General features: G+C 40.1%; 1 protein-coding gene across 2 annotated transcripts in view; it reads left to right on the forward strand.

Moving 5' to 3' along the window:
- Positions 1-3,335: 3,335 nt before the first annotated feature.
- Positions 3,336-15,225, forward strand: part of LOC143873748 (uncharacterized) — a 28,772-nt gene continuing 16,882 nt past the window's right edge. The window contains exons 1-2 of one of the 2 annotated variants that reach the window (XM_077376834.1): positions 3,336-3,807; positions 5,056-9,409. In XM_077376834.1, coding sequence (XP_077232949.1) covers positions 5,124-9,359 — 4,236 coding nt within the window. In that variant the 5' untranslated portion in view covers positions 3,336-3,807; positions 5,056-5,123 and the 3' untranslated portion in view covers positions 9,360-9,409. The remainder of the gene's footprint in view (positions 3,808-5,055; positions 9,410-15,225) is intronic. The other variant, XM_077376833.1, reaches the window with a different exon arrangement.

The following is a 15,225-nucleotide window of genomic DNA, read 5'->3' on the forward strand; positions in this document are numbered from 1 at the left end:
GAATAAGGATAAAGAAAAGAAATGAAAATGACAGAGGAAAAGGACAACCGACCGTATACTGTACTTGGAATCTGCCAAAATAGGGCGTTATAAAATGGGAAAAATTGACTTTTGGCTTAGGGGGGGGGGGGGGGGGGGGGGTAGGAATTATACGACGAGCCACAGCATAAATAGGTTGTGCCCAGAGAATTATTTCCAAAGCATGATCATAGCCCTTCTATCTACAGAGGAAATGCATAGCCCTTCTTCTATCTATGATCATCCTTAGGAAATAATTTTTTGGGCACAACTTATTTACATTGTGGCCCATCAAATGGACGGTTTGGATCATTCTATGGTGCAAGCAGTACAATACTTTTAGAAAAATACTGGACTATAAGGGCTTACACCATCTCTGGTACAATGAATGGACGTATAGACTGGTAATGGTGATACCATGGAAGCATCACCCTTGATATTTGATCCATGGAAGCATCACCCTTGATATTTGATCCAACTGACTGTGCATATAAACAAGGTACTCATCATCTCATCCTTGATATTTGTCCCCATGGCAGATCACTTTTTGAGAAGAACTGATATGATGAATGGCTTTATTAATATGTACTCATCATCCCATCCTTGATATTTGATCCAACAACAACTCATATCAAGGGTGGTACTTCTATCGTACTACCTTTATGTGTTTAGTTGGCCTTTCATCATATAATTTCTCCATTTTAGAAGCTGTTGTGACATCAACTATCAACGGTGGTACTTGATGAGTATGTGTTTATTTGCCCACTCATAATATAATTTCTCTCATTTCTCTTTGTTTGGATGCTGAAAGGTGGCTGAGATTAGTGGAAGAAGAAATCACAAGAGAGTTGACGAGCATGGAAGATGTTTAGGTGTTGCCTAGGAGAATAGTGGAAGAGCAATAAGTAGTGCTTGGCTGCGCGTCAAACCTCTAGAAGAATAGTGGAAGATGTAGGGGTGTTATTACCAAACTACAGAGTGGAAGAGAGAGAAAAAGATAATAAGACAAGACCTTTTCCACTCTTCTTCCACCAAACTTCCACCAAAATGGTGAAATTTGGTTGGAAGATTAGAGGAGAAAACATTTCCGCCACATGAACGCCACGTAAGAAAAAAAGGCAATGATTACATATCTAGGAGTCAAAGGGAGTTTAAATGCAAATATGGTAACCAAATAGTGTCCGACGATTCATTGGAAGATCATTTGTGTTTGAAACGCCTATGATCTTACATATTGACAATTCCCTTTTTATGTGGAACATACCCGTATATCAATAATTATGATCTTACATATTGACAATTCCTCAATATCTTGTTCAATTAGAAAAGTGTTCAGTAATTCTCTAACTACTAAAAGCTATACAATTCTTAAAAAGCAATCAACAGGCAATTAGAAAAGTGTTTAATAAATGGAGAAATTATATGATGAGTGGGCACCCATGCAAGTGTACGGGGCAGCATCCCTCGATATTTGATCCAACAGAAGCCTCTTCAAAAGTGGAAAAAGTGCGTTGCCCGTTGGATAAAATCTCCAATAAATGGAATGGAATTATATATTCGCCCCTTTTTTTACTTGGGACAGCCCCCTGTAGGGTAAAATAGAAGTCATTAGGGGTGCAAGTTTGGCCCTGACCCGCCCTGAGCCCGAACGTCAGGGTTGGATTTTCTAACCCTGAGGGCGGGTCAGGGTTCATTTTTTTTTACCTTGACTCAGGTTGGGCGGGTTTTGGGTTAATGCCTTGGGTACCCCGACCCGACCCTGAGTTTTCTATTATAGAATTGAACCATCTGTGCATGTTTCTTTTGCTAATGTTTTCTATTATCTTGGATTGATGTTTCTTTAGATTATTATTCTTAATTGTCTCTGTTGCCCGCATGTTGTTGAATTCATATTGTCTTATTTTGTTCACTTTCTCTGTTTATTGATCATTTTGTTCCATATGATAAGTGATTGCTTTATTTGTGGCACTCTTAACAGGTATTTGCACTAGGGTCAATTAGGGCCGGCCCGGCCTTGCCCAATCAGGGCGGGCTAGGGCCAGCACAATACCCTGTAGGGCAGGTAATGGGTTGAGGTTTTCCGGCCCTGACTCAGGATCAGGGCCGAGATAATGGGATCCAGGATTGGGCTAGGGTTTTGTAAAACCCGGCCCAACCCGACCCTGTTGCAGCCCTAGAAGCCATTATTCATTAATACACTAGAGGGGGCGTCCCAAGGAAAAGACGGGGTGAATAGCGAATATATCAATTCCCCGCTCATTTGTTTTGCCTTTGTTTTGATAATGACAGCTACTGTTTTGCAACAAACATAAAGTGTTTAATAAAGTAAGGAGTTTCATTATAAAAATGGAGGATTACAGGGAGAGTGGTTAATACTATGTGATCTAAACCGTTGATACGGTGGGGCCCCATCACCAGATTGTAAAAGAATATCCAGTCCCATTCCAAACACATCCCGCCCACTCGATCAACCATCAATGCAAGCCCCATTTCACTCGAGCGGTTAGGACTCCCCATGTCATCCTGGGGGTTAACTTAGCCCGTGAGATTTTGTTGTGGCCCACAAGATCAATTTATGGGAGGCACATACTAGATAATGGTAAACCAGTCGCGCGACTGTTCATAGCAGTCCTCATCGCTTTAACTTTCCTTCCACGGATGATGACATGCATTTTCCTTCCTCACACACACCGATCAGTGCTTAGGGCAGCACCAATCTACATGTTAAGATACGAGAAAAGCCGAATTTACTAAAATAGTCCTCATTCTGAACTGAATTGACCAAAACTACCCCATACTTCCCACCTCAAGAATTTACATGGTGCGGCCGTGCAGGCCAAAAAAAAAAAAAAAAAAGTGGGACCCACATTGTTTGGGTGATCTAAAGCGTTCATTTGTTGGTCCCTAACGTAGATAGGGTGTGCCAGAAAATCTTATACATAGGATGATCCTAACCCTCCGATCCACTGAGGTTTTTGCCCATTTTATTTATACCTTCACAAATATGGAAGGGTTAGGAGCATCCTTTGGAGAAGATTTTATGGGCACACCTTATCTACATCAGGGCCCAACAAATGAATGGTTTGGACTTTGGACCACCCAAAAAATGTGGGACCCACTGTTTTCTTAGCGCTACACGTGTCTGAACGGCCGTCCGCCTTATAATTTCTCACCCACGTCAATGGAAAGTTGGAAAAACTCCTGATCAATTATTTAATTAAGCAGGGGTAATTTAGTAATTTTACAGTTCAACAAGAGTCAATCGTGTGGGTCAGGTCTATTAGCCGGGAAACTCACATACTCGCCGGAATCTGACCCACAAGACCCAAAGGCGTTGTCCCTTCCAACGGTCTCAGTTTGGCTACTGAGTCTCCGACTACGTTCTCTCTCCCTCCTCTCTCAGCCCTTTTTCGTCTTTTTCCCTCTCTCTCTCTCTCTCTCTCTCTCTCACACACACACACACACACACACACAAACCCTCGTTCCTTTTTATTCCAAAACATCGATTTAACAGCGAAGAAGACCTTTTGCTTATCGCCGCCCTAACTCGATCTGACGAACCAGATTCAGCCACGTCGGCATTGTCTTCTCCCTCTTGCTTCCTCTTATCTGATATTTAACCGCCTCGTTCCCTTTCCTCTCTTTCTATTTTCCCTTGGTTTATTTTTTTTCCCTTTCTAGGGTTTCATAGCCCTGCAAAAAAAGAAGGGAAGGAGACAAAATTTATCGGGATTTAAACGGATCGTGACCTAGCAATCGGAGGCGGAACTGGTTCTGTGATCGAATTGGGTAAGATCTTTTGATCGATTCCTTTTTTTTTTTTTGTTTTTTTTTTTTCAATTTTTTCTGTTTTTATAATGAGTAGAAATTTAGGTTTTTTGACGTTAGGGTTTGGTATTGCAATGCTAGAATCGGAATTGTAAAAAAAATTCTAGCCTTTTGTTTTATTTTTATTTTGTTTTGGTTTCTAGGGTTTGGATCGTTTTCCTTCGGGGATAAGGTTGAGAATTCGGAAGAACTGGTTCTGAGATCGAATTATGTAGATAGTTTGTTCGATTTCTTTCTTTTTGGCTCTTTTTTCTGTTGTTTTAATGAGTAGAAAGTTAGGTTTTTTGACTTTAGGTTTGGTATTGCAATTCTAGAATGGGAACTGTAAATTTTTTTGAAGCGTTTTGTTTTATTTTTATTTTGTTTTGGTTTCTACGGTTTGGATTCCAAATGTAAAAAATTAGGTTAAATCTTTTGTTTATTTTTTTTGTTTTGTTTTGTTTTTGCTCTTTTTTCTGTTGTTTTAACGAGTAGAAAATTAGGTTTTTTGGCTTTTAGATTTGATATTGCAATACTAGAATTGGAACTGTAAAAAAATTTGTTAGAGTTTTGTTTTATTTTTTATTTTGTTTTGGTTTCTAGGGTTTGGATAGTTTTCGGGGAGAAGGTTGAGAATTTGGTTCGTTTAGGGGAAGAATTTGGCTGAGATTTTGCCCTAAGAACTGGTTCTGTGATCGAATTTAGGGTGCAACTCGGGTCGGGTTGCGACCCCGACCCGAGAAACCATTTACTCAACCCGAACAAACCAGAGGTCAAACCATTTACTCAACCCGAACAAACCAGAGGTCAAACCATTTACTCAACCCGAACAAACCATTTCCAACCTGACCCAAGTTCAACACGACCCAACCCGACTTTTTAAGCTTACTAAAATAAAAAATGATAAAAATGTCGGGTTTCACTCGGGTTGGGTTGCTCAAGCCCTCAACCCGAACCCAAACCCGAATTCAACCCGGGTTGGGAAAACTCAACCCAACCCGACCCGACCCACCCAACTAATTTTTTGGGTTGAACCCAACCCGAGTTGCAACCCTAATCAAATTAGGTATGATCTTTTGTTCGTTTTTTTTTTTTTGCAATTTTTTCTGTTGTTTTAATGAGTAGAAAGGTAGCTGTTTTGACTTTAAGGTTTGATATTGCAATGCTAGAAATCGGAACTGTGGAAATATTTGTAGCGTTGTTTTATTTTTATTTTGTTTTGGTTTCTAGGATTTGGATGGTTTTTCAGAATTCGGTTTGTTTAGAGGAAGAATTTGGCTGAGATATTGTCTGGCTTCATGGCGATTGTAAAGAATAACATTGGGGTTTTGAGATTAGACAGTGATTTTTTGCCAGAGAATAGAGATAGTTTCTTGAGTGATGAAGACGAGCTTCACACTCGAAGCTCCATGTCGGAATCGGAATCAGACGACGACGACGACAATGATGATGGTGATGATGAGGTGGACTCCGGGGCAGGGTCAGACGACTTTGATTTGTCGGAATTGAGGGAGGTTGGGGAAGAATTTTGCCAATTAGGTAACCAGACTTGTTCTATACCTTATAAGCTTTACGATCTTTTGGATTTGGGCAGGGTTCTTTCGGTGGATTCGTGGAATGATTGCCTAACAGAGGATGAGCGCTTTAGACTTGCAGAGTACCTCCCCAACATGGATCAAGAGACATTCATGAGGACCCTGAAAGATCTCTTCTCTGGTAGTAATTTCCATTTTGGTAGCCCCCTCACTGAACTCTTCAGTCAGTTGAAGGGCGGGCTTTTTGAACCTAGAGTCGCTCTTTACCGACAGGGTCTCAATTTCTTTCAGAAGCGAAAACACTACCACCTTTTGCGCAAGTATCAGAACTCTATGGTTAGTAGTCTTGTTAAGATAAAGGATGCTTGGGGAAATTGTGCAGGGTACAGTATTGAAGAGAGACTTCGTCATCTGAATATACTAAGAAGCCAAAGTGGTTTGATGTATGAAAGGGATGAAGGGTTGGGATCGGAGACCGACTCGTCGGCAAAAGAGGAGTCCAGTGAGGGTTTTTGGACTAAAAGGCTGAAGGAAAGTAGGCCTGGCGCAAAGATGAGTCATCGAGCTGTATATACGGTGAGATCGCCTTTGGATGTTTCATCTCAAGGAAGGCCTATGACCCTAGAACCCACAAAATATGGAAAACCGAACCCGAAAGGGATTTTGAAGGTTGCCCCACCAAAGGTTGCTTCCAAGAAGGGACATACTGCAGCTGTGGGTCGGTTTACGGGTTCTCTTAATCATGGTTTTGAGACAAAAACTAGATCATCTGCTTCTCTTTTAGCTCGCCAGGTTCGGAGTCAGATAAGAGATGATGACTATGATGATGATGAGGACAATGATTTTGATGATTCGAAAGAAGTTTATGGAATGAGTTTTCAGAATAACCGGAATGCAGCACGAGGAAGTGCAGTGGCTGGGGTTAGGTTGTTGAAGGCCGGAAAGAAACAAGACTTTTTGAAAAAGCATGGCATGGATGTTCACAGCCCGCTGGGTGAGGAGGACACCGAAAGTTACATTGGGTTGCCTTATTCCATGAAAAATGGGAGTTTGTATTCACATGGCAGGAACATGAATATTAAACAGACGGGGAACTTAGAAATGTTGACAGGCAAACTGATTAATGACCGACGAGATGCTGGGAAAAAGGACAAGTATTCCGAGAAGCTTCAGCGATCCATGTTTGAAGATCAAATGAATACTACAAGAGAGAGAGGTCAGCATCTCTCATTGAAAGGAACTCGACTTGACTGGTCAGGTGGAAATCAGCCCATTCGGCATAATAAAACACAAGAAGAGGCTTCTAGAAGCAAGAAATGGAAAACAACGGTGGAATTTCAAACTGGCAAGAACAATGTGGGGCCTGATTCAAAAGTTAGTTCTTATAAGACATTTTCTTCTCAGATGAATGACCCATACTTCCATTTTGATGATAGACCCAACACATCGCAGGAGAAGTTTAAAAGGAAATTTGCACAAAACGGACGAATGAACACAGAAGAACTCAGAGGCATGTATGCTCAAAGTGAGGAAACAGAGTCTGATTCCTCTGGCCAGGTTGATGAAGATGATGATACCAATCCTTCAGTGAGGAAATTGGGATATCCAAGTGGCTCCTTTGAGGGGCGTTGGTCTGCTTCTGTTAAATCAGTTGACGATTCTAAAAATGTTGGTAAACTGGCGAGAAAAAATAAAAAGGAACATGTTCAGGTTCTTGATGGACTCACTCGGTCTTCTGTAATGGGTGGTGATCTTGGCGAACAGTTAAATATTCCAGATAAGGAAATCTACTCATCAAAAGGAAAGCATAGGGGTAAGATCAATGAGTCCAGATACTTGCGCGAGTATGGTGCAGACCGATTGGAGGATAAAAATTTCTCTGGTTCAGCTAAGTTAGTAGATGTTCGTAAACCAACTTATAAATTGGTGAAGAGTGGCCAAATGCAGGGTGATCCTGGTGAAAGGTCACACCTGCTATTTTTCAAGACCTACTCTCCAGAGAGAAAACGGAAAGGGAAGGTTGATCTGGACTATTCTATGCCTCAGTCCAATTATTTGCATGAATATATCAGTGGTAATTTGGATGAGGACGATTTGGTGACACACAGTTTTGGGGACCACCAGGCAAGAACTAGTATATCAGGGAAGAAAGTTGTTGAAGCTCATGTAAATGACGCTGAACATAATGGAAGATCAAATATTCATTTATTAGGATGCAACTCAATAGCACGGAAGCGAAAAGGGAAGGTTGATGCATCATATTTGGATGGGCCAGAGGAATCTGATAACCTACAGTCTAGTTTCGATGACCCCACCTTCATTTATAAACGAGGGAAAAAGAAATTGGAGGGTGAAACTAGTTTGTTGGCTATGGTAACTTCTGATGCTATCATTCCAGAAAGGGGAGTGGTAGATGCAGTGCCAGAAACAAAGCCGCCTAAGAAGCCATTTACTTTGATTACTCCTTCTGTCCACACTGGCTTTTCATTCTCCATTGTACATCTTCTTTCAGCCGTCCGAATGGCAATGATTACTGTGCATTCCGACAATCCCTTAGAGGTTGGCAACCATCTTGAGAGGAGTGATGGAAGACCAAAGCCTAAGAAAGAATTCTCTTCTCATGATAATCTGGATGTAAATTCTTCAGAACAAACAGGGCAGAAGAATTTTCCTTCTCTTACCGTTCAAGAGATTGTCAATCGTGTCAGATCGAACCCTGGGGACCCTTGTATCCTTGAAACACAGGAGCCACTTCAGGATTTGGTCAGAGGAGTGTTGAAGATTCTTTCATCCAAAACAGCACCTTTAGGAGCAAAGGGTTGGAAGGCTCTTGTATTTTATGAAAAATCTACTAAAAGTTGGTCCTGGATTGGCCCAGTTTCCTCTGCCTCATCCGATCATGATATGGCTGAAGAAGAAACATCATCTGTCACTTGGGGTGTCCCCCACAAGATGCTTGTGAAGTTGGTTGATGCGTTTGCTAATTGGTTAAAGAGTGGTCAAGAGACCCTTCAGCAAATTGGAAGCCTTCCTGCACCACCCATGATGTTAATGTTGCCCAACATGGATGAGAAGGAAAGATTTAAGGACTTGAGAGCTCAGAAAAGTCTCAACACGATCAGCCCAAGCTCTGATGAAGTCAGGGCATATTTTCGTAGGGAGGAACTTCTAAGATACACAATTCCAGACAGGGCTTTTTCTTATACTGCTGCCGATGGTAAGAAATCCATAGTTGCCCCACTGAGAAGGTGTGGTGGAAAGCCGACATCAAAAGCTCGTGACCATTTTATGCTTAAGATTGATCGACCTCCTCACGTCACGATCCTTTGCCTTGTAAGGGATGCAGCTGCCAGATTGCCTGGGAGTATTGGCACCAGAGCAGATGTCTGTACTCTGATAAGAGACTCACAGTATATCGTGGAGGATGTTTCTGATGCACAAGTTAACCAAGTCGTTAGTGGGGCTCTTGATCGTTTACATTATGAACGCGATCCTTGTGTACAGTTTGATGGGGATAGGAAATTGTGGGTTTATTTGCATAGAGATAGAGAAGAAGAAGATTTTGAGGATGATGGAACCTCATCTACAAAGAAATGGAAAAGGCAAAGGAAAGAAGCTACGGAGCACTCCGACCTTAGAACTGTAAATGATGTGAGCTATCATGGGACTACAGATCAAGTTGTAGGTAGTGGTTCAGGTGCTGGATATGACTTCAGTTCTGATATCAATGCCGAGTCATCATCCATCTATGCAGGGGAGAAAACAGAGCTTGCATATAATGATTTGAGGCCTAATATGGAGGAGAATATCGGGCCCTTCATTGATTCAACACAAGGAAGCATGCATCAGGGTCATCCAATGGGTTGGGAGGTTCTTGACTTGAATAATTCACGGGAGAACAAAATGGTGTGTCAGGAGAATTCCACAAATGAAGATTTTGATGATGAAACATTCAGCAGGGAAAGGCCAATTGGGCTTTTAAGTGCAACCCTTGTGTGAAGAACAAATGATCCATGAGTGGACCCGTCATGTTTTATAAATTGGTCCAGGTACCCTTCAAGATCCAATATCTCTCATGCTTTATAAATTTTTATTGTTGTATTGACCTTTGCCATTGCAATGTCAGAATTTGCACTGTTTAGCTGATCCATATGCATGTTGATGGTACCATTGAAAAAAAAAAAAAAAAACTGATCCATTTGCATGGTATTCTTCGTACTTCGATACATTATGCATGATGCTTGTACACATGTAGAATGAATTTCCTTTTTTTGATAGGTATGCAGAATGAATTTTCTTCCCTGCTAATATATTAAGAGTGTGCCAATATAGTTATGGGCAAAAGAATATTAATTTAGACATTGTAAAAAAAAACACTTCGGAATGAGTGTTTTACTTGCATCTGGCACTTATATTTAAGTGAAGTGCCATATCTATGACATGGGCTTCACCGTACTGTACCCAATTTATATAGAGGAAAACCTCTTTTTTTTTAATGGCTTATATAGAGGAAAACTTATTTTCCAAAATTGTAGTTGATACCTGGTACAGTTAAACTCCTTTCTTGTTTACACAACTGTTGCTTATGGGGACGTGTAATAACAAAGAGAAATACAAGAATAATAGTATAGTAGTCAAGGGAATAAGCAGATAAAAAAGTGAAGATTAACATAAACTGACTAACTTTGTAGGTCAAAGTTTTCCGATAGCACAAAAACATTCTATGTTTTGCAGAAAATCATCATAAAAACACTAGATACTGCCTTCAAATCAACCCTAAAACCCTAAAAAAATCCCTGCCCTTGATCTAACCTCATTTCTCTCGTTGAAAAATCCTAACCATTGATGTAACCCTATTTTGACTTTCCTTGACACACACACTTTTTTCATCTCTATCCTATAGCAACTAATGTGGATTCTGTCAAGCTGGGGATCGCCTCAGTTGTCGAAATAAATTTCTAAATGACATGGAAAGTGGGGTTTTACTTTTAAAGTGTCCATTTCTACGCTGTTTCTCCTTTTTTTTTTTACTTCCTTTTTTTTGAGGACCGAGATGGTCCTCAAATTTTACTTCCTTTTTTAAACATATAAAATTAATAGAATTAGCAACATGGGCTTATTGCAATGTTATTTAGGATTTTAGTATGATAGCTTTTCATTTTTTTAGTAATCTTTTGACGGGTTGATTTATTTTTTTTCCCCACAAAAGTTATTACTTGACAATCTTTCTCTCAAAAGTTATTACCTGAGAATCTTTTGTAGTCTTGTGGAGGTCTTCTGTCGGTTGTTGGGTTAAAAAAACATTTTACTTTATTGGTTCATTGTCTTATAGAAGAATATGCACTCAGAGAGTAAGACTTACAAAACTCTTAGAGTGATGATGACTCAGGCAATCAAAATTTAAACGTGGGTGCCCAGTGCCCACTTACCCCATCTCCACTATCTTTCTAAAATGCTATAACCAGAATACCCAATATCTTAACCTGACAGTTCTATAATTAAGAGCTGGATTTGTAAAATTTTCCTTCCCCATCAATTTCAATGCTTGGTTTGGGTCAGACCGACAGAACAAATGGTTCAAGTTCTCAACTGATTGGCTAGGCCCAGCTGTGGCAAGGTTTGGTTCTAGTAATTGTATAGACCATCTTAGGTTTGGTTTGACCTGAATTAGTTAAAACCAGCCAGTCCAAACCAGGTTTAACAACAAGGTGAAAGTAATTGCAACGGTTATGGGGCACTGAAGATAACATCTGCTTACAACAACTGCATGCATTTAATCCAGTATGCGACTCTGAGTAGCCAATACCCTATCTAATTAACTGAAAGAAATAAGGATCTAAATATAGTCTGGCATAGATACATCATACATATTAGGCGATACATAATGGTTTTTCACAATGAGTGTGTGGTCTGACACATATTACTGAGACTCCCTGAGATGACAGCAAAAGTTTCATTTCTTCCGTCACTAGAGATAGTTGCTTGATGAAGACGCAGTATAAGGTCTACTCAGGCAGGTTTTAGAAACTCAGCATCACATGTCATTTTGCCGAGACCCATAAGCGGTACTTATTGTTGATGGCAGTAGGTATTGGATGATACTTATTTCCTTTCAGGTACACCAAACCATAGGAATCAGCAATGTATAAGTTAGAAAACAAATAGCTAGTAATAAAGACTAAACATTTTATTTCTGACTCAAATGTAAAGAATATACTCTAACCTGTCTATATGGATGCATGTGGACTATGGATTAAAAACTCTGATAAAACCAAGTTGTGTTTTGCTTAAATGACTCAGTTTCATCCTATACTAATCCTAAATACACGTGTTGAATTTGGAAGGGTCTCTTAAAGCTGTATTTCGATATGTTTCAGCTGTATCCTAAATACAGTCTCTCTCTCTCTCTCTCTCTCTCTTGCGCGCGCGCGCGTTCGTTCGCTTTCTCGTTTTCTTTTTCATCCTGGAATGTTTTGCAGAAAAACCACAGGACTATAACACACTATCCTTTATTTTTTGCTTGAATTCTAGAGAGACCTTATCTTTGGGTGGCATAATTACGTTGATCAAGGACATTCTCTGTGGCATAATTACGTTGATCAAGGACATTCTCTTTAATTTGTTGTTGTACTTTTATGTACATAATAAAAAACCCTGCAACTGTTATTTGTCATATTGAGCAGCTCCAAAGGAATTTCATATAGGATGATTCGGATGAAAGAAGAAGATATCACATGGTCAGATTGAAAGAGGCTTGTTAGCCTAAATCAACTGGAGGGTCGGTTATTAGGGATCTTAAGGTGATGAATAGGGCCTTATTAAGCAAATGGTTATTGCGGTTTCGGGAGGATCCTTCTCATTTATGGAGAGAGGTAATTGCCGACAAATATGGGGTGGGCTTTGGTGATTGGCACTCGGTGGATGTGTAGAGGCATAAGGGGATTATTGCTTGGAGGGACATCTTATGAGAGGCTGCTTTTCCATAGAGGAATCAGATTTTGCGTTGGGATGGGTGATAGAATCAGATTTTGGACAGATTGATGGTGCAGCCAGTGAGCCTTGAAGGATGAATTACCAGACCTATTCTTGGTGGCTTTTGTGCAGGATTGATTGGTCAAAGACTCTTTTTGCAGTTTCTGGAGAGACAATAATAAGGTTAACTAGAAAATTATGTTTCACACTAAATTCTTTGACAAGGAGATCAAAAGGTTGTGACATTGATGGCTTGCTTAGAATCGACATTTATTAAACGGACTGGAGAGGATAGAAGAATTTGGACAGGGAATATCGATGGAGCGTTCTCTGTTCATTCTTTCCATCATCATCTAGCTCCGGTGACTTCATCCTCTCCAGCATTCAGAGCATGGAGAACTCTTGTGGTCTTGCGGTCTTGCCCCTCTTTGGGGGTGTGCCTTATCTTGGGAAAACATGCCTCGACATAATCCTCAGAGTGGACAATCTTCGGAGCCATAGGAAGATTATTGCCGATCATTGTGCCTTATATAATAAGGCGGGTGAGATCCTCAATCATTTATTCATTCATTGTAGGATGATGAGAGCCATTTAGGCTTTTATTCTATATCCTGTGTGGGTCTTCCTGCACGCATTGATGATCTTTTTGAGGAATGGTCTTTTGCTCCGTGGCCTCCATGGTGCCGGATACTGTGGAGTCAGATCTTTAAAGGAGTCTCGAAGAATATCCATAGAATGAAGCAACAAATTTTCTCCCTCATTGTGTTTTGGGCTAGTAGGCATCCTGAATTCAAGGGTATTGAACTCAAACACATTTAGACGATTGTGGGATATGGTTCAGCTTAGTAAGATTATGTTTGGTTTCCGTGACCCCTCTCTCCCAAATGGGTTCCATCCCCCTAAAGGCTTTGTCAATCTCTATGATCTCATTGTGGAAGGGATTCCCTTAATGTGATTCAGTGGTTGAAGAAAGGAGCATCCTTCTGGAGGTTCACAAACAAGATGGAAGAGATCTTGGATCGTTTGATAGGTCATGATGTCAAATTTAATCATGTTTGGAGGGCGGTTAACAGGGAGACGGAGCGGACTGGCTAGCCTTTGAGTTTTTCGATTGTCCGCCCCCCTCGATCCTTTGTAGTTCTTTCTTCTTACATTTCTTGATGATGTGACACGGTCTACTTGAGAGCCATGTGTTCCTTTCAGTTCCAGTTATATGAGACATTTTAGATTAAGTTTTATTTCTGTTTCACTAGGTTTTATTTTATTTTTATGGACATTTTATTATCCTAGATGTGGAGGCTGTCAGTAGATCCAAATATTGGCAAAAGTCCCCTCAACCCTCCTTATAAAAGCCAAAAGAGGAGAGCCCTAGCGATGATTTTTGACGTTTTGGAGCTTCTCTTTTCCTCCCCTTTGGTAGCTGCAGATAAGCATCCATCTATCCCTCGGTTTTTCTTCTTCTTCTCCCATCTTTCTTCACTTTCTTCACTTTCTTCCCCCTCCTCCTTTCTCTCCTCCCATCTCCTCTTTCCTTCTCATTCTCTATTTTCCTTTCTTTTTCTCTTTTCTTTCTTTCTTTCTCTCTCTCTCGACTAGTCTATAGTCTTGGGACAACCCACCTCCACCCTCCTCCCTCCTTTCACTCTACTCTCTCATCTCATAGTGCTGTCGGCTTCCACAACATCTTGACGGCTCCAGCTGACAGTCCAGATTTTTCTCCCTAAACCCTTGAGCAGCCCTTATTGATATGTTATTTCCCACTCTCTTCTTTTGACAGCTAGTCGTCGTGAGTGACCGCTCTTCCCTTTATTTCTGTTGTCTTTCAATTAGTTATAGCCGAACCAGCCCCTATCTCCTCACCTATTTGCACTTTCCTTATTGTCCTACTCGATTCCACTTTTTAAAAACTGCAGTTATAACAATTACTTCCCTTCCTCATCACCTTGTGGTTGTTGCCTTGCCTTGTCAATCATGGTTTTAAATTTCCACCGAAACTGACACGAAACAACTGAAATATTTTTGTTTCCATCCCCACTGAAACGAAATCACAATGGTTTTGTTCCACTTGATTCTTTCCATCGAAATTTCGGAATTTCAACCGAAATTTGACCGAAATGGTCGAAATGACAAAAATTGGAAAGATGTTATGGTTTACCGTGTATAAATATATTATAAATCGAAAAAACACTACAAATCGAAGAAACACTTTTTTTCCTGCTTTTCTGTGGATTTTTTTGAGAAATCTTGTTTTGGAAAAGCCTAAAAAGTTTGGATTTTTTTTCTGGAAAATCCTACTTTTAAAAACCCTAAAATGCTTGGAATTTTTTCCTGGAGACATGTTTTCCTTTGATTTGTTTTTACCAAGGCCTTGTTTTTTCCATCTAGAACATTTCTAGCTTTTACCAAGGCTTTGCTTTTCAAACTTTGATTTGTTGCATTATAGATAAGTTGTCATTCCGATGTAAATGGTGCAAATTGCGGTGTCAACACCAATTCTCTCCTTTGCTGGGATTTCTTGGAACGTTTCTTAAACTTTATAGGTTGAGGTTTCGAGGATTGGTACAGGCAATTCAAAAAAAAAAAAAAAAAAAAACAATTGCAAAGGTAGAAAAACATTTAAGATTTTAAATCTTTGTCAACATGCTTTGTGGGCCATCCTAGTTGAATCGAAGGTGGAACAACTTTTCATTTCAATGTGAATATTCATGAGAATTTCAAATTTCAAAACCCAAGCATCTTACAAATGTTGAGTACCTAAGCTCAAAAAGAGGAATGTTTTTGCTAGCCATTTTTCTTTGCATTTCATTTCATTTTTATTAATGTAGAGAATGATATTTGGTAGGCGGCATCAATTTACTGCACAACAAAGTAATCGTATCTTATGCATGGGAAG

The sequence above is a fragment of the Tasmannia lanceolata genome, unplaced genomic scaffold, assembly GCF_043159265.1.
Source record: "Tasmannia lanceolata isolate RefF3 unplaced genomic scaffold, GAP_Taslan_0.1 ptg000002l, whole genome shotgun sequence".
In the NCBI taxonomy this organism is placed as follows: domain Eukaryota; kingdom Viridiplantae; phylum Streptophyta; class Magnoliopsida; order Canellales; family Winteraceae; genus Tasmannia; species Tasmannia lanceolata.